The 25,673-nt window shown below is 31.0% G+C and overlaps 1 protein-coding gene across 1 annotated transcript in view; it reads left to right on the forward strand.

Moving 5' to 3' along the window:
* LOC113849093 (protein transport protein SEC23) overlaps nt 1-18,317 on the forward strand; it is a 28,937-nt gene extending 10,620 nt beyond the window's left edge. Inside the window, exons 2-13 of the mRNA XM_027478704.1 lie at nt 936-1,698; nt 1,790-1,963; nt 4,059-4,220; nt 6,023-6,165; nt 6,704-6,779; nt 6,859-7,034; nt 7,132-7,213; nt 13,205-13,282; nt 15,400-15,561; nt 15,681-15,944; nt 16,893-16,997; nt 17,977-18,317. Coding sequence (XP_027334505.1) covers nt 973-1,698; nt 1,790-1,963; nt 4,059-4,220; nt 6,023-6,165; nt 6,704-6,779; nt 6,859-7,034; nt 7,132-7,213; nt 13,205-13,282; nt 15,400-15,561; nt 15,681-15,944; nt 16,893-16,997; nt 17,977-18,117 — 2,289 coding nt within the window. The 5' untranslated portion in view covers nt 936-972 and the 3' untranslated portion in view covers nt 18,118-18,317. The remainder of the gene's footprint in view (nt 1-935; nt 1,699-1,789; nt 1,964-4,058; nt 4,221-6,022; nt 6,166-6,703; nt 6,780-6,858; nt 7,035-7,131; nt 7,214-13,204; nt 13,283-15,399; nt 15,562-15,680; nt 15,945-16,892; nt 16,998-17,976) is intronic.
* Nucleotides 18,318-25,673: the final 7,356 nt, after the last annotated feature.

Consider the following 25,673-nt stretch of genomic DNA (forward strand, 5'->3'; position numbering starts at 1 on the left):
ATTTGGGCAAAAAGGTTTTAATGACAACGACACCGTTTTGCATTTATCTGTGCCATGCCAGCTTTCAAAACGACGTCGTTGCTGCCAACTGGGATGCTGATGTAGCACTTAACGTGACAGCTAACCTTCTGTGACGGTCTCTTAACGGGGTCTAACGTCAGGACTAAAATGCATAACGAAGAAGGGAGTTGTGGACTAATGTAATATTTTAAATGTCTCAAGGACTAAATTGCTGGATTCAAACTTTCTCAGAGACTAAAATGCTAGTTTAGTCTAGATTTTTGCTTTTTTTTAAAAACTTTTTAAATTATTTTATGTTTTTAAATCTTAAATAATATTCAATGAAAGTAATAATCCTATTTGAATGGTTTTCTTTCAAACTTAAATTCAAAATTACATGTTAAGTTAAGATAAGTCTTGCATGTTTAATAATAATTATATTATATTTTAATTTCACGGTTAATCATTTAAAATTTTAAATAAAAATGTAAAAAATTGAGAATATTAAATAAAAAACTAAAATTTAAAAATTTAAAAAAAGATTTAATTAAATAAATAAAAAAATATAGTAACATGCTTACGGTGCACAATTAAATTTTTTATGAGATACTTATATTTAAAAATAAATAAAAAATATATAATAAATTTGTATTAAAAATTATATAATTAATATATTAGATTTTTTTATTCTTTTTAAAATGTTATCGATTAATTTTTAATATTTAAATCTAACCTTTAAAAAATTCTCACAACACACTACCTGAGATTATTTTTTAAATATTTTCAATTATTATTAACTGCTGATAAAATTGAATATATTTGAACTGATAAATAAAAGAACTTAAACTGATAAAAATCTAACCTGTGTGACTTGTTTGTGTGAAGAAACAAAAGAATTAAAATTGGAGTGGAGAAGTGGAGATCAGCAAAAGCAGGGGAAAGATCGCTCTGAGATCAGCGTTGTTGAGTTGAATGGCGGAATTCGTAGATCTGGAATCGCAAGACGGCGTGCGAATGCCATGGAACGTGATCCCAGGCACAAAGCAAGACTCGCTAAACGCCGTCGTTCCGATATCTGCCATATACACTCCAATCAAACACTTCCCATCAATGCCTCTCCTCCCTTACACGCCTCTCCGCTGCCGCACGTGCCGATCCATTCTGAATCCCTTCTGCATCGTCGACTTCGCCGCCAAGATCTGGATCTGCCCCTTCTGCTTCCAACGCAACCACTTCCCCACTCACTATGCTTCCATCTCCGACCAGAACCTCCCCGCAGAACTCTTCCCTCAATACACTACCGTCGAATACGACACCGTTAACGACCCTTCCCCTCACGTGCCCCCCGTTTTCCTCTTCGTCGTTGACACTTGCGTCATCGAGGAGGAAATCGGCTTCCTCCGCTCCGCGCTTTCCCAAGCCGTTGAGTTGTTGCCTGAGAATTCCCTCGTTGGACTCGTTACCTTCGGGACTTTCGTGCATGTTCATGAATTAGGGTTTGGAATTGTTCCCAAGACTTATGTGTTCAAGGGCTCTAAGGATATTTCCAAAGACCAGCTTCTCGAGCAGATGAGTTTTTTCGCCAAGAAGCCCCGGCCTGCGGTCGGCGTTGTTGCCGGCGCCAGGGACGGCCTCTCCTCGGAGAGTATTTCGCGTTTTCTGGTGCCAGCGTCCGAGTGCGAGTTTACTCTCAATTCGGTGAGGTTTTGATGAGTGTGTGTTAGTGGATTTGGATTTTGGTTGATTGTGTTGGTTTTGATCGTGCATGTGTGTGTGGTTTGGTTGGCAGGTTTTGGAGGAGATGCAGAGGGATCCTTGGACAGTCCCGGCGGATCAGCGGGCAACAAGGTGTACCAGCACGGCGTTGAGTATTGCTGCCAGTTTGTTGGGGGCGTGTGTGCCGGGTTCTGCTGCGAGAATAATGGCATTTATTGGGGGACCTGCGACAGAAGGACCTGCTCCGGTAAGGGCTGCTCGTTGTGCTTGTGTTGTTATAAATGAACTTGAATGTGTGCTACTTGCGTGTATCTGATGATTTTTGGGTTATATAAATAGTTAGTGTTGTAGTTTTATCTGAGTCAGGTATGGTGGGTGAAGGAGTGATTGATCGTGTGTTTTGGCTGGGAGCGAAGGAAGGAGGCCTTTTCAGCAACAAGGTTCTGAGGTTGATTATACTTTTAGTTAGGCTTCAAAGATTCCGTGAAGGACTAGATTAATCTATTCTCAGATGATTCTGTCCATATGCTCATAATACAACATCTTTTGGTCAAAGTGAGAGGACTGGGGGACGAATTTATGTCCAGTGTGCCATAATGCAGTGTATGTTAATTACTTGATGGACGGAGTTTCACTCACTTTTTGACTTATTGGGTTAATGGTTGGTTAATTTGTTGGGGGAGGGTGTTGAGGTGCCATAATGCAGTGTTGACCTAGACTATGAAGAAGGAACTACAAAGATTAACCATTGCAGTGAATTGTGGAGGGTGTGTAGGAAATGAAGTCTTACATAAGGTTTTATTAAAGTTTTGATGTTGGCTTTTGTGCTGAGGATCAGGTGAAGTTGTTTTGGGCTTTATAGTTTACATTCATCCTTTTCATTGGAAGTTATTTTTCGATGAAGTGATCTGGTTTTATTGTATGGCGGCAACTGTTGCTCCATTTCACTTCACCATAAGATTTTGGAGTATGCTGAGTAGAGATGAAAATAGGCTGGACTAGGTTAGGCTTTGCATAAATAGGCTTTGCCTATTTAATAATTTTGAAGCCTAAGTCTGACCTATTATCTTTCATAGGCTCATAGGCTTTTTATTAAGTTTAGCCTAACTTTTTTAAAAGTCTGGCCTATTGAGAACTTTCAATAGATCATTAAGCATTTTTATAAATAGGCTATTAAACAATCTAAATAGGTATATCTTTGTAAGGACCATAAAACTTATATTTAAATAAGCTATTAAAAAATGGTTTAACACCTTCAACATGTATAATAAAATTACATATTCCTATTTCATCAAAATATGTAATTGAAATAACACAAATGCAAATCAGCGTTATGCATAGATTAAACAATAGTAACGCAAAAAACTCCAGCTAGTTGAGACTCTCTCTTAGAAGGTATGTAGTATGAACACTCTTCAATTCTAACGAAAAGGATTAGAGTTTATAATTTAAGATTTTATTTATTTTAAAATTTAACTTATTTAATATAATATTATAATATTGATATAAAATTATTTAATATATTATTATAAATTTATGAATTTTAAATAAGTCATTTCAATAGGTTTAGTAGGTTTTTTCTTAAGCTTGAGCCTAATCTATTTAATTAATTAAGTCTTTTAAAAAACTTAAATTAAGTCTATTATTTAAATAGGCCAAACTGGGTTAGGTCTTAAAAAGGGTAGGCTATTTCCATCCTGTGATGAGGGTTCTTGTGCAGATTTTTTCTTTTCTGTCTGTTCTCAGCCAGTCAGCTTTTTGCTTTCTTTTTTAGTATATAACACCCTCTATTGTACTTTTCCCTTCCTCTTTATTAATTTCTCTTTAGTTTTTATCCAAACAAAAATATATTTTTAGTTTTGTAAGCATTTATTATGTTGGCACTTTTACGTTGGCATATATGATGGATCTCTCTATGCTTTGAATGCCTACAGACATCATGGGAATGAATTTAATTAATTAATTTCCATAATAAAAGAAGATCTTGAATTATGGGTATTTGAACATTTTTCTGGTCTGAAATAACCTGAATGCAATATCCACCTATGTGTAATGTTACATTTATTAAAAAGAAATGTGATAAAAGTATAAAACTATTTATGTACCTTTCCTTAACAGGTTAAGCTTTTGTTAGAATCTTTAGCTCAAAGTTTTATTTTATTTTATTTTTGCTTTTCAGAACATTTGTCCTCAACTAGTTGCTGTATGTTGAATGCTACAAATACAAAACTAAAATGAGATAATAAAAACTTAAGTGTATGAATCAACATTTACTTCCGTCTCACTTGATTTATTGATGACATTCAACTGATTCTCTCTATATGAACTACTGTATACTGTAGATTGTATCCAAACAACTTTCTGAACCAATTCGCTCCCACAAGGATCTGGATAAAGATTCTGTACTATATTACCATAAATGTGTGAAATTCTATGATGGACTTTCGAAGCAGCTTGTCCATCAAGGTCATGTATTAGATCTCTTTGCTTGCGCTCTTGATCAGGTAATGTTTTCACATTTTCAACCGACCTTTTCTGTTTGGTACACAGCGTTTTGGTTTTTTATAGGTTGACCAATGACTGTCTCTGTTTTCCCCCTCAAAAAGCTTTCACCAGTGTTCAGTTTTTTTTTAAGCCAGAATATTTAATTGACAGTCCAACCTCCAAGTACTTCTTGTGTAATGATGGTTTAAATTGTAATTCACTTCTTCCTATTCTTGAATAATTTAATTTTTCAAAGTAGTTTTGTGTTGAAATTTCTGCCGTATGTTTAGTCTTCATGCACTAACTTCCTTGCATCTTTGATTCAATAATAGCGGTTGGATTAAAAATTCATTGAATTTAAAATACGAGCTTTGTACTCAACCAAATGCTTCCATTGTAGCAAGAATTGAATGTTGCATAAAAATGTAGCCTCCATACCTCTACTAAAATGACCAGTGCTAGTACTAACGAAGGACCTTGGGCCATGTCCCGATCAGTAGAAAAGGTGAACAATGTATTCCATAAAGAAACAGTAAAAGAAAAATGTAAGAAAGGTGGATCTAAATACTCCCTTTATTGCCATAATTTTTTAGTGATTTACTATTATTTAGTCTTTAAATACTGACATATATTCTATGAAAAGATGAGATTATGTAGAGATGACTTTTAAACCAATTAATTCATTTTATATTATCATTTTAGAACTAGAAGTGTAGAACTAGTAAACACAGAGAATGAGGAACATCTGAGTAGAACAATTACAATTTCCTCTTCTCCATCAACATTTCTCTTGCTGCCTTATAATTTGCAGTATTATCCGTCACAATTTGTACCATATTTGCTTCTCCAACTTCTTCAACATCATTTATCATCTTAAAAATTTTATTTGTTTTGCATATGTCAGATGCATCTGTTAAGAGAAAAGAAAATGAAAGAGAATTGAGTGAATCCGTGTGTCTCAACTACACACCGGAGCATATATATATATATATATACTAGGAGCATTGATACAAGAATTAATTACAGAGATATTATATTTACCTAATTACCATAATTTCAGGAATATTATTTCCCTAAATATAATATATCATCTCCCTAATTTCAATATTACTATAATTACATGTTTCCATATTTGCATATTTCTAACAGCATCAATAGACTTCAAAAACAGTTTCTGCAGGACTATTTACCGAAAAATTAAGTACAGTCCTTCTTGCCGTGTGTTTGTTTTTTATGAATTTTTCTTGCAATTTAACAACAATGTCCCATATTTGTTTTCGAACATCATCAGGGACAGCTATGCAAACTCCAACATTTTGCTTTGTTCTTGTCAAATGATGTTTGAAACTTTGAAACGATAAACTCCTTTGGTATATTCATTCTCACGTACAATCTTGCAATTTTAATTGCGATTTTAACAACATTAATTTTGATCATTCTAACTTTTTTTATAAAATGTAAATGATGTTTGATATTAGAGCAATCCTGACAATGACCGCCCATCAGTCTAATGCCTACTACCATTAATAACTAACTCATACTAATTCATAATTCCTGTACTCTGAAATTGCTGGTTGATTTTATGAATATAAGAGAAAAGACAAGGTGATTATTTTCGTTAACTGTGCTATCTGATTCCATTTATGTTGAAGTTGGGGTGATACTAAGCTTATAGTTAGGCTTTCTGTTGGTGGATAAAAGTGTTATTTCTTAATTTCTATAAATGTTCATAATGCACAATCTGGTGGTTGTTTTTCATTTGTATAATTTTTTTTATATTTAAAATATTAAATTTCTGCTTTATTCTTTCTTTATCCTACAGGTTGGTATTGCTGAACTTAAAACTGCTGTTGAAAGAACTGGGGGCCTTGTTGTACTTGCTGAAAGTTTTGGCCATTCAGTGTTCAAGGATTCACTTAAGCGAGTTTTCCAATCAGGCGATTATGATCTGGGTCTATCGTCAAAGTAAGTCTTAGTGTACCATTGTATAATTGTGTAAAATTAAACAATAAGTTCATTCTTGTTGAAATTATAAATTTTAGGGTTAGGGAAGAACTGAACAAAAAATGATTGCTAACTACATTAGCACTGAATAACTAATACTCCATATATCTTTGAACACTTTCCCTCAAGCTTAAGCTTGTTACAAGTTTGACAGAAACACATCTACTAACCAAAAGAAAACCAGTGAAAATGAGGGAGGTGTTGATCAGCACTTTTAGCCTTACTGAAAACCTGAAATATATTCTTGTGCCACCTAGCATGTCCTATGGTTGTTTAGTGCCTGACTCTAGCAGCTTCTTTGTTTTATGTATTGGGAGTACCAAGCTCTGACACCATATTAATGCTGGATAATAGACTATAAATGCTACCATGAACATAGCTTTTCTATAATTGTATATTATTCTAAGTTCCACTATATATTAATAGTGTAGATGGTCTTGATAATCATGTCTTCCTATATATATCATCATCTATTTCTTATTTTAACTTATTTTTGCAGTGGAATATTTGAGATAAACTGCTCTAAGGACTTGAAAGTCCAAGGTATTATTGGCCCCTGTGCATCTCTTGAAAAGGTATATCTAGACAATCTCTTGTCTTTTCTGCTGCTTATTCCCTCACAATAGATGCTTAGCTGCTTCTTTGTATCTGCAGAAAGGCCCATTATGCTCAGATGTAGTTATTGGGCAAGGTGGTACAAGTGCATGGAAGATGTGTGGTCTTGATAAATCCACATCATTGTGTCTATTTTTTGACATTGTGAGGAAAGAAAGTCCTGATGCTACAATGCAGTCCACAAGCAATCAATTTTACTTCCAATTCTTGACCTAGTATGAAGACCATCCTAGTGCTCCTTTGAGTAATCTTTTGTATGTTATGATAATGCACATGAAATATTTCTCACTCATCACAGATGTTTTGCTTCAGTTATCAGAATAACAGTGGGCAAATGAGATTACGGGTTACAACTCTTTCTCGTAGATGGGTTGCTGGACCAGGAAGCATACAGGTAAGGTGTCATCTGCTACCTTTTGGTTCATTATAGTTGTTTCTTTTCATCTCCATTCATTACTAAAACAATTCCTTTGGAGTTGTTGAATTTGGAAGTGATTTACTAAAATTAGTTTGGGAATGATACACTGTACTTTTTTCATTACATAAAATAAGTTAAGATGCTAAACAAAGCTTTTCCTTGTTGTTTTTCTATGTCTATGTTTCTTTCCTTTCATAATAGTCTAGGGTAGAACATGTTTAGTACTAGCCAGCACAATTCATCTTTAATTGTTTTTCTCTTCTTTTGCTGAATTTGAGTTTCTACGTTGATTTTTCTTTTATACTAATTTATGCCGGTTTTATGAAAATTTGATTTTTGACCAAGCTCAATGGCATCGTGTGATCCATGTAACTGACCTCACATGGGAATGTTTATTTGAGAAGGCATGTGTACTGAATGGCAGCTATGCCATGTGACTGTTAATTTAATTTAGGAGCACTGTGAGTGGGCAGTTATGTTTTGTAACGAATGGCAGTTTTTTTTTTTTTTTTTGGTAATGAATGTTAGTTATGCCATATGACAGTTGTGCTTTGTAGTGTTTAATCACCTATGTGGGCAGTTATTTTGCTGTTATCTGTCACTTTCAGAAAGAGAAATATTCTCTGTAGGAGACGCAAGTTTTTGGGACGGCAAATTCATTGTTGTAGTGTGCACTGTGTTTGTGTTTCAATCATAATAGTCAATCCTGGATAGCGATGCAAAGCAGCCACCCCGAACATGCTATAATGGGATAGCAAGATAGCCACTATTCTGAGGTTTGGGTCAGGCATTCAAATTTGGATCATTTGGAGGGATTCAGAGAACAAAAACCAACAGAACAAAGAAGAAAATAAAAACAGAGAGGGAAAATAAAAAATAGAGTGGTCATTCACCATAAAACATCGGGGTCATGTTGGAAGTTTCACCAGAGATGAAAATGACCAGAAAATGTTTGGATCATGTTGGAAATAGCTTGGATTTTGCCAGAGATGAAAAAGACGACTGGAAAACGTCTAGATTATGTCAGAAATTGCTTCTGTTTTGCCAGAGATGAAGAAGACCAGAGCTTGGCCAGAAAATGACTAGAAAACTTCGTTGGAGATGGTGGACGAAGCAGGAAGATGAGAGGAAGAAGCAGGGTCAGTAGGGTTTGATTTGTTGAAGACAGCGGAGAAGCACAGAAAGCAGCAATGTAAAAGGGGGCAAAATCCCAAGATTCCCCCCATTAAAAGGATTCCAACGTTTAGAAAGGGAGGGAAGACTTGACTTTTTGCCCTGCAAGAAATAGTGGTTACACCATTCGCAGCTGCAAAATATCCATGATTTACATTGTGTGCGGCCATGATTCGTGGCGCAATGGCCGCTACAGCAAACCACGACCCAATGACCACTTGAACTGTGGCAGGGAGCTGCTCTGCTCCTCTGGCAATAGCGGCTGCTATTGACTACTATGGTTTCAATAAATATTTTCAATTATATTCTGTGTATAAGAGGGTGAACCTGGGTGCAATGATATGATTGGTGCTTTGTGAGACTTAGAAGCCGCCATGTGGAAGTCTCATGCATTGTGTCACCCTTTTTTAGAGTATTCCTTTATGAAGATAAGGGATTATTTGTAGCTTTTCATGGCTTTTCTTTCTTATTTTTAGTGTTTTACCTTCTTTAGTTTTAAAACATTTGTTTTCTCTTCCTAATTGCTGAAGTATAAAAGTTGTACTTGTACCTGTCTCTAGTCTTGATGGATGGGTTTGAATATTTAACTGGAGCAGCGTTCTTAGTAGGGCCATCAAATGGCAATCAGTTGGATTGTTGTGATAATCAATCCTGTAGTGCAATAAGTGTGGTTATATTTTTAATAGAAGGATCAGATTCAGACACAGCACAGAAACAGAGGTATGCATCTATCCTGAACTGGTTTCTAGGAGCAAAGGTGATATCAGATCAGTGGGTATGTAAAGTATACACAGATTTAGAATTATCAGGAAATGAACAAAAATACAGAAGTCTAGGCAATTGGAGAGTGCCTAAACTGTCCTCACCTTCCTCGCTGAAGAATTACACGCCTTCCCACTTCCCTGCCTTGCTTTTTATCATCTTTTCCTCTGATTCCCCTCCTGCATGATCCTCATCTCAAGTCATGTGAGCAAGTGGTTATTTCCCTCCCTCCACAATGTTTACATGGCTCAAGTGGGGCCCTGATTCAATATATCTCTTCTAACTATATGCTTTATTAACCATGATTTTTGAACACATTCATGGACAAAAGGAGAGAGAATTCCAAGTGGTTGATGGTAACATAATATGACTCATGAGTAACAATTGGGAGTTGTTTTTTACAGAAGGACATTGTAATTTCTCCATTAAGGTTCAGAGCAATGGAGTTACAGTATCAGTGAAGTGAGGACCATAGTTCTAACAAATTTAGTTGTATATTTGGGAAACTGAGGTCACTTTTGAGCCATGACCATTTAGGACCTTTTTCAGAATTTAACAGGGAATTTATCCATAAAAGAAGAAAGGGTTTGGTATAGGGTTCTTGCACATTTGCATTGGGAACCTTAAAGAAAGAAGTATTTCACCAGCTTCAATGGCTCAAAGGTGTGCAAGGTCGGAGATGGGTGATGATCTAATGGGTGTGAACTGTGAATTGATATTCTTGTTTCTTACACCAAAATTGTTATGAACTTCATCTGTTCACATTTATTCTCTTTATCAAATTTTGAATGCACTGAGCCTAATTCAATCCCAAAAAGGGCTTACTATTGTCCAAGTCCTTTTAGGGATTACTTTGGCGATATGGCTAGTTGGTGTTGGATCTCAACACACACCCCTTATGTGGGGATTGGATATTTTGAGCATGAAGTTTTTACTAGACTAGACATCTGTGGTTGACTCAACATCAAGATTGGAAAGGCTTTGATACCATGTAATTGAGAAGTGAGAACAAAGGTCACATTTAGCCCCAGAAGTTGGTTGTGTGTGTGTGGAAGAAGAGAGGAAGGGGGGCATCACTCAAGTCATTTGAAAGACTACTTTGGGAATATGTGAATGGGTGTGTCTATTACCATTCCTAAGTTTCTATTACTAAACCCATTTAAGTGATTTTTGTCTAAAATGCCTTTTTTCCCCTTTTATAACCATATTATTAATAGAGATATTTAACATACAGATGTCTTAAATAGGATTGGTAAAAGACACCTGGGAGGGACAATAAACACTCCCTATGCCTAGCTGATGTGTGGTCTTAACCAAGGTAGTCAAAATCGCGTGTTGGATCGTAGAATCGTACGATTCTACGATCTCCATCCATGCTTCCGTGCTGAGTTGGTGCTGGGAACGCGAATTGGTTGAAGCGGTGGGATCGTACGTGCTAGGTCGTAAACGCGTTAAAGACGTGCGATTCCGACGCGCAGAGGAGAAGGCTGTTTGGGCTAACGACCCGCGACCCGACCCGGCATCATTTTTGGAACCCTAAAATCCCATAACTCGTCACTGCGCTTCTTCCTTTCTTCTTCACTCTGTTCTGTGAGATTGGGTGTCTTTGTGCGACTTCTCTGCGAGGCTCCAACGACTGCAATTCGGCTCTGGCAACTGCGTCTCTGTTGTGCGTCTGTGAGGCTCCGACGACAGCAATTCATTTAGCTCCGGCAACTGGGCTTAGCTTCGGCGACTGGATTGTTTCTGATTTGGTTTGGGATTTTTTGCTTCCTGTGCTCTGTTTTTTCCTTCATCATCTTGGCTGCTGCGTGTGATTGGGATTTTGTTCATTTTTTTGCTTCTGTTTTCTGTGCTATAGCTGTCTGCTACCATTAGATAAGTAGTAGTCAAGCTCCTCCTTCCAAGTCATTACCAAAGAATGCACCAGGAAACAAAAGTGATGTAGCATGGCAACATGGGATTGCAATTGAAGGTACAAGAAAAATTCAATGCAAATATTGTCAAAAAATTGTAAGTGGAGGTGCTTATCAATTGAAGCATCACTTGGCTCAAATAACCAAAGATGTTGGAGCATGCAAATCTGTTCTGGATGAGGTCAAAAATCAAATGTGGAATTTACTTGTAAGCATGCAAGAAAATTTGAATAAAAAATCAAATTCCTTTGCTGAGAGAGAGACTTTAGATACAAGTGATGGAAGCAAAAGAAAATCAAGTGAGAATGAGGGAAAAGGACCACTCAAGCAACAATCAACAACATATTCAACAAAACTAGAAGAGAGGAGGCTTGTCAAGCTATTGGAAGGTTTTTTTATAATAATGCCATATCATTCAATGTGGCAAGAAGTGATGAATTTTCTGTTATGTGTAATTTAATTGCTAGCCATGGTCCTGGATTTAAACCACCAAGCTATCATGAAATTAGAGTAAAGTACTTGAAAAAGGAAATAGAGTTAACAAAGGAGAGATTAGAAGAACATAGAGCTGAATAGAATTATGTTGGATGCACATTAATGACTGATGGGTGGACTGATAAGAGGAGGAGAACAATATTAAACTTCTTGGTGAATAGTCCTAAAAGAACTATTTTTTTGAAGTCTATTGATGCATCTCATATAGAAAAAACAGCTGATAAAATATTTAAAATGATTGATGATGTTGTTGAAGAAATTGGTGAGAAAAATGTAATCCAAGTTGTGACTGATAATGCAGCAAATTATAAGGCTGCAGGGGAGATGTTGATGCAAAAAAGAAAACACTTGTATTGGACCCCTTGTACAGCACATTGTCCTAAATTTCTTAATCCTAAGATGCATTATAGTCCTAAATTTAAGGCTGATCTTGAAGTTAAGCGTGGACTATATGATTGTTTGACAAGGATGGTCTCTGATCAAGATGAACAATGTAAAATTGATTGTCAACTTGATTCATTTAGAAAGCGAGCTGGTAATTTTTGCAGTCACTTGGCTAGAAATACTATTGATATGCGACTGCCAACTGATTGGTGGATGTCTCATGGAGATGAGCATCCTGAGCTTCAAAGATTTGCTATTCGAATACTAAGCTTAACATGCAGTTCTTCTGGATGTGAACGTAACTGGAGTGTATTTGAGATGATAAGTAGAAATTCTTTTTTCTAAAATTATGTACTAGGCTAGCCAACTATTTTTTTGTATCTTAAATTATAATTTAATATATTATTATTTGATAGGTGCATACTAAAAGAAGAAACCGTTTGAAGCAAAATACAATGAATGATGTGGTATTTGTTATGGCAAATTCAAAATTGGCCAAGAAGAAGACAATTAGGAGAGTGAAGGATTTACACATAAATGTAGATGATATTCCATCTGACAATGAGTGGATAGTGGAAAATAATGATAGAGGAAATCATGAAGATTTGGGCTTAGAAGACAATTTGGAAGATGAGGACATTGAGGTTGATACTCTTAATGAAGATGAGAACTTGGATTTAGATCAAGGTTCAAATCAAGATGTTGGTGATGTTGCTAATATAGACAATTTAGATGATGAAGGAGATGATGGACCAAATGAAGAAGATGGGCCAAATGAAGATGATGAAGGAGATGACGAATTTTTTTATTATCAAAATATTTTAGATATGATAAAATAGATATTTAAAGTTTGAATATTGATTTTGTATTTGGTTTGGAACTTTGGAATATGTTTATGTTGGACATGTTTTTAATATTCATCTTTTAAAATACTATGGTTTGAATTAATGTTTTTATTTTCTTCCTATTTATACTATTTTATATGTATATATACAATTTTGTAAGATCTTACGTTCTGTGTTATGATCCTGAAGCCCTTCTCTGATCCTACGTAAAATCTCGATTTTGACTACTATGGTCTTAACAATCTTTTATGTGATAATCAGTGCTTATGTTGGTTATTGGTTTCCTGTTTCACGGGATGGTTTATCAAGTAACTTAAGTACTACTTGGTGTTATAACAATTTTATCATTTTTTTCAATCACTAAGTTAGCATTTATGTCTAAAATGTTGTAGGACTTGATTGCTGGATTTGACCAAGAAGCAGCTGCTATAGTCATGGCGCGCCAAGTCTCTTTCAAAATGGAAACAGAGGTGAGTGTTGGATATTTTCTGTGCCTAATGTACTTGTATTTTGGTATGTGTGTGTGCATGTATGTGTAGGAATAAATTATACTATGTGTCAAACTTAGTGAAATGCCACCTCTAATAATTTTTGTCAATCCAACCATTAAATCATATGATATCGTCGTAATGATAATGTTATATGCAATTTTACATGATCTAGACCATGGTAGTTAAAATCCGATTTGAATCGGAAAATCCTACAATTTTGGAAACCTTCCTGATTTAAATCATGGCTGAGTAAAATTGTAGTAAAATCCCGATTTAAATCATAAAATCCCTCAAATTGTGGGATTTTATGATTCACTTTGATTCTGAAAATTCCACGAAAAGTCTCATTTATTGAACCCTAATTTAGTTGACACCTCTTTCATATCTTTTTTTTTTATCAAACCTAACTTCCCTCTAGCAGCTTTGAACCCTAACATTGTTGTTAATTCAACAGTCCTCCCAGTGTGTGCAGCCTGATCTGCCACTAAACCCAGCAGTGTGCTAGTGCTCTGACTCTGAGTTTGAGTCTAGTGCTACTGTTCTTGCATTTTTTCTGTTCTGGTCTATTTTTTACCCATGCCGATGCATGACATTATTATGGAATATGGATTATGATTTTGAGTGCTACTTTATTTAAGTGCTTTTACTGATTTAAAGGTTTTTTTCCTAAATTTTGTTATTTTATATGCTTAATATGAATTTATAAGCATATATATGGATTTTGTAAAATCTTACAATTTGATTTACAATTTTACAATTACGATTTTCACTCTCCTTTATGATTTAAAGTAAAATCCTAATTTTAACTACCTTGATTTAGACATTTGTAGATGTGTAATCAAGTGTTAACTATTTATTTCTATTTTAAATATTTTAAAATAAATTGGTGTGATGAAGTATCAAATAATTTTTTGTGTGTAAAATTTTGTAAATAATGAAAATTTTAAATTCAATTGTTAGCTTGATGAAATTTACTTTTGATAAAAGTTATTGTTAGTGTTTTACTTGAGTTTGACACTTGATGCATTTGTTCTCTCTCTCTCACACACACATGTATGTATGTTTGTGATCTACTTAATGTAGGAGTAAGTCACGAACATTTACTTGACTTTATAATTTTTTATAGAATAAACATTATATATATAACTGTTGAATCATGTGAATTTATTTTGATGACTGTGGGTACTAAATTTTAGACAAATCATACATTTGTAGGCATTTAATTTAATCTTATATTCAACATGTATCTTTTGAAAGTATCTTGTATCACAACTAGTTTTTAAGTTGTATGGAATTTTGTGCACTTGTTCTACTAAATGAGAACTTATAATCCTACTGTCAGTTTGATGAAATTTAATGACCATAAAACGTTATTAAGCAAAGTTTGAAAATGCTTACTCATATACTAACAAGTAAGTGGATGTGGGTCACGTCATGTGTATGAGTGTATAAAATAATTTACAGAGCTAAAGGGCTTGTGATTAATTATCGCATTTGCATGTTATGGAAATGTAGCAGAAAAAAGCATGTGAAGAGGCTTTTGCATTTTATTCTGTTAACTGATAATGAAAATTAAATTCTGCTAGAGAAAAAAAAAACCAATGTAGTGGATGTGGATCACCATCATGTGTCTGTGTACATAAATTTACAGAAGTAAATGGCATTATAATTAATTACTGCATGTTATAGAAATGAAGCAGAAAAAGCATGTATAGAGACTTTTTTATTTTATGCTGTTAACAATAAGTGATAACCCAAATTTAATTATGCAAGACAAGAAAAACTATTGTTTGAGCTTTTACTGCTAAATACTTCATTACAGCATGAAAAATGGGATGAGCTTATCTTTGTTTTTTCCTTTCATAACAAGGAATGGACTATAGTGAATCAAAACCCTAAATACTTTTGTATAGTTGAAAAGTGTATTGACAGAGAGAATCAAGACTCAGAAGTATTCTTTGCCACTTGATACATGTAACACACATAGTTGTGAGAGCTGGAGAACCTGTTAATCTTTTTCTTGCTGATCCACCTTATATGGTTTTTTACTTTTTTATTGTTGTGACATTTTAGTAATGATGTAATTTTGGAATCAGGCTGAATTTGATCCTATCAGATGGTTGGACAAAGCATTGATAAATTTGTGTTCCCGGTTTGGAGACTTCCAGAAAGATAGTCCATCTTCTTTCAGTTTGTCTCCCAGGTTGTCAATATTCCCACAATTTATGTTTCATTTACGACGCTCTCAATTTGTTCAGGTATGCATTTTCTATTATCATATCTTTTATATGCATGTAACAGCTGTTATTTGCTGCTGCTGTTTTATTATTTACTCCAGTTGCTGTTTACTTATTTTCTGTAATTATTTTTGTTTCAGGTCTTTAACAACAGCCCAGATGAGACTGCTTACTTTAGAATGATACTGAACCGGGAAAATGTTGCTAATTCTGTTGTCATGGTTCAGCCTTCATTGATTTCTTATTCATTCCATTCTGGTCCCGAACCAGCTCTTCTTGATGTTGCAGCCATTGCAGCTGACAGGATCCTGCTTTTGGATTCATTTTTCACTGTTGTTATTTTTCATGGTTCAACCATTGCTCAATGGAGGAAGGCTGGATATCATAATGAACCAGAACATCAGGTATTCTTTGAGCATTTTATAGCTAATCTGAGAATAATTATTCTATTAGTTTTGACCTGTGGTATGTTGTTGGAGAATTAGAGTATCCAACTTATAGAGACAAAATAGCATCAAGAAGTGTAAGTGTAGATTATGTTTATTATGGTGAAATTGTTTCAGTATTTTTGTTAATTTCAATGTATCAAACAACCAAGTAGATTATGGGCTTACTTTATGATGCCTACACGCGAATTAGCTTCTGTGGTCAAGCAGTCTCAATTTCACTACAGGATTTGCGAATGAATGCTGGGCTGGGCCACCTCGGATGGCGTGAGAATAGTTTTAAGATTGTTTAGTAAGGTGCTTGGTCTTGCTGCTTAAATTTAAATTTCAGATCTTTGCAGCTGTGCAACTGCAAGGTTTTAATAAATTTTGCAGCTCCTAGGATGAAGTTGGGCATCAGTTTTATTCTACTTAAGCCTTATTGGGTCTTATTTGATTTTCTAAGCTTTTATGGTTCATGATGTATTTATTTATAATTACTTTGATATTTGACAGAGTATGACTTGATGGATACATCCCAGTGGGAAATGAAAATAATTAAGAGAGAGGAAACCTTAATAAAAACTGTTGAAAAGGGAAAGGAGCCAGAACATGATAATGTAAATATTCTCCTTATTATCGTAGTGACAATATATACATCTTGACCTAGCTTATCTGAACAATATTTCTCATGCTCTTGTTGGAAATTTTGAGCCCTACATTCAGTACCAAAAAGCGCAGTTGGTTTTATGATTGTGGTAATTTGTTCCTGAGCTTGAGGGACCTTGTTATTGGACACCTATTCCAGGTCTTCGTAAACTTCTATCAGTGTTTTCTTGAGGTCATAATATCCAAAATGGCACTGCGTTTCCAATGCTCTTGCCTCCACATTGTCAATTTATTTAATAAAGTAACTATATTTTGCAGGCATTCGCTCAATTGCTAAAAGCTCCACATGACGATTCAGATTTAATAATGAAGGAGAGATTTCCTGTGCCTCGACTTGTTGTCTGTGATCAGTATGGCTCTCAGGTTAACCTCTGTTCCTTCTTGCCATTGATCTTCTGGTAATACAATGCTGTATAGTTGGCTTGCTTGCTATGTTTGTCTATTCACTGCTACTAACTCATTACTGTCCTATTTGGAGTAAACATTAATGGTATGTACTAGCTGCTGCTCATATGTTTCTCACTCAGAAAAATTCTACCGGTAAAGAAGCATATAAACTACAAATTGTAGTATTTTGTTTTGAACAATGCACTCACCTTCAAATGCAAGGGATATGTGGATGAATTTCTGTTTGCTGTTCTGGAACTATCAGAAGTTCAGAACTTCGACTTCTCTATCTCTATTTTTTGTCAATGACTCGACTCTATACATTCTTCATCTATTTCTTTTAATTTAGTGTATGTGACCTTCTAGGATAGGGATGGTGGCACCATTTAGAAAATCTATTTAAAATTATTGTGTTTTTACAAAGAAAATTCTGAAGCTTTTTTCTTGATATCAATTTGAAATGCTATTATGCTTTTCAAATGGAATAAGGCTGGCTTTAGGATCACAATTTAGATGGGTAAAAGGAAACCTGGAAAAGTAGTTAATCGAATGGAATTCCGGGTATAGAAGGATATCAATGTGCGGAGAATGCATTATAGAATTTATTGGTGATGAAAATATCATGGTTTTCTGTAATCCTTGTGTATTTGGTTAGTGGTTTCCTGTAATAGATCCAATGCTAGGGAATAAAAAAGAAAGAGAATTCACCTATCATATTCTTCTCGAAAGCCTTTCTGCACAAGTTGTTTGTATGTGAAAAGGAATATCTCAATTATTTTGTTAATTGGTTAGCTTGCTTAGATTGAAATTTAGCTGTAATTTAGTTGATTGGTTTATATGCTTCGAACTGGCTTTCTGCTATAGTTTTGCTCCGTTGTGTGGACTTTATGCATATGTTTTTGGTAATGTAAGATGTTTGGCGTACATGTGCTGATGTACTTGCAATCATGTGCAGGCACGGTTTCTACTAGCAAAGTTAAATCCTTCTGCTACTTACAATACTGAAACTTCACATCCCGGGGGGGATATTATCTTTACGGATGATGTTAGCTTTGAGGTCTTCCTTGATCATTTACAGAGATTAGTTGTTCAATAAAATTATGTGGTATGTGACTTTGTAAAATTTTTCTTTGAGTGCTACTTGTACATTAATTTCATTTTAGTATGCTCTTATAATTTCCAATTTTGTGCAAAATGTTGTAATTATTCGGAATCATGCACTCAAGTCAATGGCATGAATATTAAATCTATTTGCTCAACTCAGATTTAAAAATTTCGCTGGAATTATTTTGGTACTGAAAACTACATTGTCAAAGAAACCTAAATATAATATTTATGATTTATAATAAATTATAACTCATAAATAAGATTGACATTCCCCTTTCCAAATATGAGGTTGGCTAAGTAAGTCACTAAAAATTGACACCATGACCAAAAATTAATATTAGAAGATGACTTTAAATAAGTTAACTTGAAAGAAAGACATTCTAATTAAATTTATACTTTGTACCTAGTTAAATTCAAGAGAAACCTCAGATTTTGGTTATGATTTGAGAATACTATTATTGCTATGTCATATTAATTTTATTTACATTTATTTGTTAGTTATAAGTTGAAAATTTGTAAATAATATTATCAATTATTCTTGAATTTTCAAGGTGTTACAATTTTGAATGGTTGCTGACTTTTTTGCTTCTAGTTTGATATATTCTGTTGATTGAAGGTGGAATTGTTGCTCAAGAATTAATTTAACTAGAAGTATTAAGGGTTATAAATTTGGTGGAAAAATTTATTCGGTTCAATTAAAATATAATGTATTTTGTTAATTTTTTTAAATTTTTTTAGACATATCACTCATGAATGGGTTGGGTCTATAATGTTGAAATAAATTGTAATCTATAAAATTAAATAATTATTAAACTAAATTAAAATATATCAATATTTGTATACAAAATTATTGATTTACACTCAAATAATAAATTACTTATCAAAATTCACATTCAAAAAAATAGAATAAAATAATAAAATAGAAAATATTTGGGCCAGATTCATTATGCTATAAAAAGAGACTGATACCCAACTTGAACTTCGGCGAGTTTGTACTTTCATAACTTGATTATATATCACTAGCTAATTTTAATTTGGTTTGAGTTGGATTAGTATACCTGACCTGTTAATTCCCCTAAATTTAAATTGATCGACTTACAATGATCTTAATGTGTTATTATTAGATTTTTTTTATTATGTTATTGCAGCCCTCACAAGGAACCACAATATCATGTGTAAAGTTTATCAATAAATAAATTTAGACCAAATGACATAGCAATCCTTCACTCATAACAGCACTCTCTCTCCTATATCTACAAAAACATGGGCATCACTAAGGCCTCTCTCCGTCTACCCTCCACCACTCCTGGCGCCACCGTTAATTTTCTCGGCCGTTTCAATATTTTCTCCATTTCTATATCACTATCTCCTCACTTTCTTCAATGGTTACTGTTTACTAATAATATTAGATAACCAAAAGGCATGTGGTGTCACTGTTTACACGTTGGTCACAATGTGTGTTGACAATTGATTTGTTCTAATATTCAAAACAATGGTTTTGAACAAATGTAACTGTATTGATAGACCACAAGATTAAAGTTTTTCAAAATAAGAAATTCCACACATCCATATAATTTTAATAAACTTAAAAAAATTATGTTTGGCCATGTTTGTTAATATGTATCTTTGATGTCATTGGCATGTATACTCCTAGAACTATTTTTTAACTCTTTTGTGTTCCAGATGTTTAGCCACTTAAATAACAAAAAAAAAGGTACCTATTAATATAATACATCATTAATTAAAATATGACTAATAATTGATTTTTGTTGCATTAATTGAAAATTTGACATTCATTTTTTTTTTTTTTTACATTTTGACATTGTTTTCATAATTATTTTTTATTTAATACAGTAACATGAATACTTTGTTGATTGTTGGCATATTTAATTATTTTTAATTTTATCATAAAAATAATGTATTGTTTACATAAAAGTTTGTATTACACTGTTCATTTTAAATGAATGACGTTTAATATTTTTTAAACAATTAAGAAAAATAATAAAAATTTAATACAGTAACAATTAAATGCTTTATTAATTATTGGTATATTTAATAATTTTTTGAAATTTATTATAAACCTAATATTTAATATTGTTGAATTTTTTTTTTATTATACTCTCTTCATTTTAATTTGTTTAAGGTTTAATGGTTTTTTTAAATCCGAATGTTTAAAATGAACCATATGTTAAGGTCTAATTTAGCATTTTTAAAATTTTCGATTAATTTAAAAGTTTACTTTATTGTATGGCATATTAAATAAGCTTACAAAAATTTATATAATATAAAAATAAATGCTAATATGTAAAGTTAAATGAGTTGAGTTAAATATTTGAAGTCCAAGCTTGTATTGTGAAAAAAAAAATTGCTTAAATTTGATTCATTTATTTAAATAAGTAAAATTTTAAGTTTGAGTTTAATTTAATTAATATTTTTGAAATTTAAATTTTACTCATTAACTTATTTTAATTTTTGTATAAGTATTAAAATATTTTTTATTATTTAATATTCAATAAATTTTTTATGCTAAAAGTAAAAGAAAATGATAGTGACAAAATATAAATTTATCTATTTGAAGATAATCTAAGGTTAAAAAAAATTATTTGTAAAAATAGTATTTAAAAAAAGGTTATGACCACTTATTTAAAATGATATGTGAACTGAATTAATGATCTAATATGTATTCTAATTCTCTTTAGAGATGTAATGAGTTAGAATACATTTTTTTTTGTTAAGCACTAACATTTTATTAAAGATAAAGTATGAGTACAAGAGGTACTCTAACCCATTATATCTTTAAAGAGAATTAACAATATATATTAAGGGACTATTAATCTAATTCACATATATAACTGAGTTTCCCAAAGATCTTGCTGTGAGCCATTTCTAAGAATGATATTTAATAGAATCAAACATTTTATTAACATTTAGTACACCGTTATCGAAGATAATATTATTCCTTTGAAGCCAAATTGTTCATACTATTGCAAACCACGCGATTAGAGCTCTCTTCTTTTTTTTTTTTTTCAAATTGAGTTTCACATACTCAGAAATGTCTAATGCAAATTTTCACATAAATATATACTGACACCAAATCATTCGAACACTATGTACTACAATCTCATAAAAATATCGCAATGTAGAAAAAAGTGCAATACCTCCTCATCTTTGATATCACAAAATCCATAAGCTTTTAAACAAATCGTCAATCTAATTTTGATTAAATTTCTCTGTATTGGAATTGCATTAAGCAACACTGAGTTTGAAAACTTCAATCCTCTCCAAACCTATTTACTCGATAAGTTCCAATTAAACCATTCCACATTTCGCACCCTAAAATCATTCTCATTCTTTGGCATGCATACTCTTTCCCATTTAATTCAAGTTATTTTTTATGATTCCTTTACGCCACTCCAAAGAAATCAACGTTGAATCTTCACTACTTCCTTGATGACAACTGATGACATTCTCCAAAAAGATAAATAATATAGTGGAAGGCTATTTAGAATAACATTAAATAGTGTTACTTTACCCCAATAAAAATATATTTGGCCTTCTAAGATGTTAGTTTGTGATTAAACACCTCAATAAGCTTTTGCCTAATACTTCTTCTCGGTCTGTCTCCAATATAGATACCTAAATACCGAAATGGCAAAGATCACACCTTGCAATTTAGAAAACAAGATAGCGTATCTAGAAAGCGTATCTAGAAATTTGCTTGTCACATTCACCCTTACAATATAACTCTTATAGAAATTAACGTTAAGTCCATATATAAGCTCAAACCTTTGGATAATAGCCTTTATTATCTACAAATTTTGCTCAATAGTTTTGCATATAATTAAAATATCATATGCAAATTGTAACAATGAGATTTAGGATCCATCACCCCATGAAAAAGTCCCTTTGAAACATCACTCCTCATCAATCTCCCAAATCTTCAGCCGTCAATAAAAATAAGAAAGAAGATAAAAGATCGCCTTATTTAAGACCTTTACCAATCGCCACTTCCTCCGTGAGACTTCCATTAACAAGGATTGATAAATGACCATCACATATATAAGCTTCCATCCACCTTACCCACTTCTTCCCAAATCCAAACTTTCAGAACATATATAACATATATTTCTAATCTACTAAATCTTAAGCTTTTTCATAGTTTACTTTCAATACAAAACATTTATTTTTAATCTTCTTAGCATAATCTATCACCTCATTGGCAACATTATTTAATTTTATCTTATTATCTTGTATAAATTTTTAAGTAAATTTTTATGTTTATATTGTAAAATTTTCTTAATATCTTCCTTAAACTTTCAAATTTTTAAAAAGATCTATATTTATATTTATAATTTTTCTTATTATACTTGTATAAAATAGAAATTTTTTAAATATCTTTATTTATATATAAAATTTATAATATTTAATATGTTACTTTTATTATTTTAAAATAAATTATATTTTAAATTATTGTAATTTCATTGAATCTTTTGCATTTTAATACACACGGTTTGTGATTATAAAGTTAAGTTAATATTATTTTTTTAAAAAATAAATGTTTAAATAATTTTAATATCTATATAATTATTTACAAAAAAATTATTTTTTAATTATTAAATTATATATATTTATTTTAAAATAAAATACTTCTGCATTGTCTTCTTAAACTGGAAAGTCATGCGAGAGAGAGACTCTGATTTGGCGTACAAAATTTATTGCTTTTGCTTTTACTCTTTCGCTGATATAATGGTTTTTTCATTATTTAAAATAGTATATAATGATATAAATTTAATAAAAAAAATATATATATATCATAATATAGATAATTTTCATTATTAGAATAAAAAATTATTATAGACTCAACCAAAATACTAAAAATCAATTATCAATATTAAGGGAGTAAATATGTTAAAATAAATAAATAAATAAAAGTGAGCTCTACGTACGTCAAATTTTAAATTAATTTATTTTAAATTTCAAATATAACTCGATTGAATATTATAAATAATTTTCAATATTATAACATGGTACAATTTCTAAAATTTATATTAGAAAAAAATTATAAAATACGTATTCGTATTGCATATAATTTAAAAACTTAATGAAACGGTAATTATATATAAAAAAATGAATGGCGACGTATAAGCCTTTTTGATTGAATAATCTCTGCAGATAGAGGGTTAATAATTTTACTACTTTTATTTATTCTTTAGTCTTTTATTGATTTAACGATTCCTTAAATAATAATCAAGTTTATTTTCATAAATTTCAAATTTTTATTTTTATTTTTTAAGGATCTATGATTTTATACTTAAATAACTCTGCGCATAGAACGAGTAAAATGTAAATAAATGTAAATTTAAAAATTGTTTTAGAGAAATATAATTAAATTATTTGGTTTAAAAATTATAATTTTGGAAAAATTTAAAATTTAGTTTACTTTATTTAAATTGTAATAACTGAGAGTAAACATAAAATTTATATTAATTTAAAATATAAATACTCACTTTTTTTTTACATGCAAATGGATAAAAAATAATATATTTTTATTATACTGACTTTTAATCACGTAAGTTGAATGACAGTAATTTCACACAATAGCTGTAGTTCTATAATTTCATATCAAAGAAATAAAACATTAGCCTTTTTATTTCTTTTTAATTGTCGTTTTGGTAATCATATACAAATTAAAAAAAATATAATTAATACTTTATTTAGTTTTTAGTATTTCCTTTGTTTTTTATATTTGGGCATATCTTTTATTAATTAATTTTTAATGTATTACTATAAATTTTATGTATTTATTTATTTATTATTATTATTATTATTATTTATCTCTCATTTATAATAAATGTGTAAAAAAGTTAATAATTAGATACAAAAATATTCAACAAAGTTTAATTAATATTATTTTATTTTTTAAAATAATTTATAAATAATAAAAATAAATCCATCCCTATATTATAAATTTGAGTTATCACAGTGAGAATGCTCTAAGGAGTTATTTTTGTCCATATACGTCACGTGACTTCTTTTGCAATTAACTTATACTTTTATTTTAATTTTTTTCTTCTTATATTGATATCTTTCTGTTTAGATAAAGCAAATTTGATGTTATGATAACTTGAAAATATTATCAGTCTCTATACTTTATATATAAATTGTAAATATTTATTTATTTTGAAAATGAGTGTTTAATTAAATATTAAGGTTTTTTTTTTCTTTTTATCATACTAAGGTTCTAGCGGATAAAACTAATTAAAACTTATAACTTTATAATTAATAATTGAATTAGACAATTTTGGTATATTGAATGTTTAAGAGATTGTTTCGAAATTTTGTGTTTATTTTTAAATTAATATTAATTAAATTTATTTTTATAATATTTTAATTTAATATAGTTTTATTATTAATAATTATAATAATTTTTAAAATTTAATTTAATAAATATTTTATACATTTTCCTTTATTAATTTGTAGAAATTAATTATATCTCATAATTTTATCATATTTTATCAAATATTTGGTGAGATTTTGATGTGTGAGACTTAATTTCAATAATTAAGAATTTAAGATTAAATATAAAAAATTAAAATATAAAAACTTAAACTGAAAATAAACCATGAATTTAAAATTTTATACAGGCATGTGTAATGCATAGAAAATTTACTAGTTATTTTAAAATGATAATAAAGAAAAGAGATAATAACATATATAGATGAGACTGATTCTAAACCTATTTATGAGTAATTCATTGTTTTAGTTAATTATTAAGAATAATTATTTTATGAAAAAATATGTGAAGAAGGGTTTTACTAAGACGACTTAATCTGTTTTCATCTCTATGCACAATACACATAACATAAAATGACAAACTTTTAAAGAAGTCATTGTTTTTAATAAAATATTTTTTAAAAATTAGAAAATTACAATGAACAAATAAAAGTTAGGGGATGAAACAATACTTAAATTAAAATTAGAGGACAAAAACATTAATTTTGGCTTTTAATTTTTTAATCAATTGATTAATAATAAATATTACATTAAATGATTGATAATAAATAAAAAAATTAAATGATATTTAATTTAATATTGTATTATATATAATTTTTTAATTATTTAGTTTATTTTAATTAGTTATACTAACATATATATACAATTAATTTACCAAATAGGTCTAATTTAATAAATTAACTACATAGAAAATGATTTACAACAAGAAACTGCAGACTCGTAACTGAGTGAATTTTACCAAATAAAATTATTATAAAAAAATATTAATGTGAGTACTATATATCAAGTATCTTTTTCTTAATAAAAGAAACAATTTTTGTTGTTTAAATCTACTCGATAATATTAGAAAGAATGTTTTACTTTATATATTTTTTTTATTTGTCTATTTTGAAAGATAACATACAGAGTAAAAAAATAATTAATATCTTTATTCGTATGAATTTCTTTTAACTTCCTAATACCATATATATTACTTTTCCTTTTTCATTTTTGGTTTTTGCATAAAATATTTAAAAATCAGTTAAAAAAAGT

This window comes from Abrus precatorius, unplaced genomic scaffold (assembly GCF_003935025.1).
Source record: "Abrus precatorius isolate BTA unplaced genomic scaffold, Abrus_2018 Scaffold9, whole genome shotgun sequence".
Taxonomy (NCBI): Eukaryota; Viridiplantae; Streptophyta; class Magnoliopsida; order Fabales; family Fabaceae; genus Abrus; species Abrus precatorius.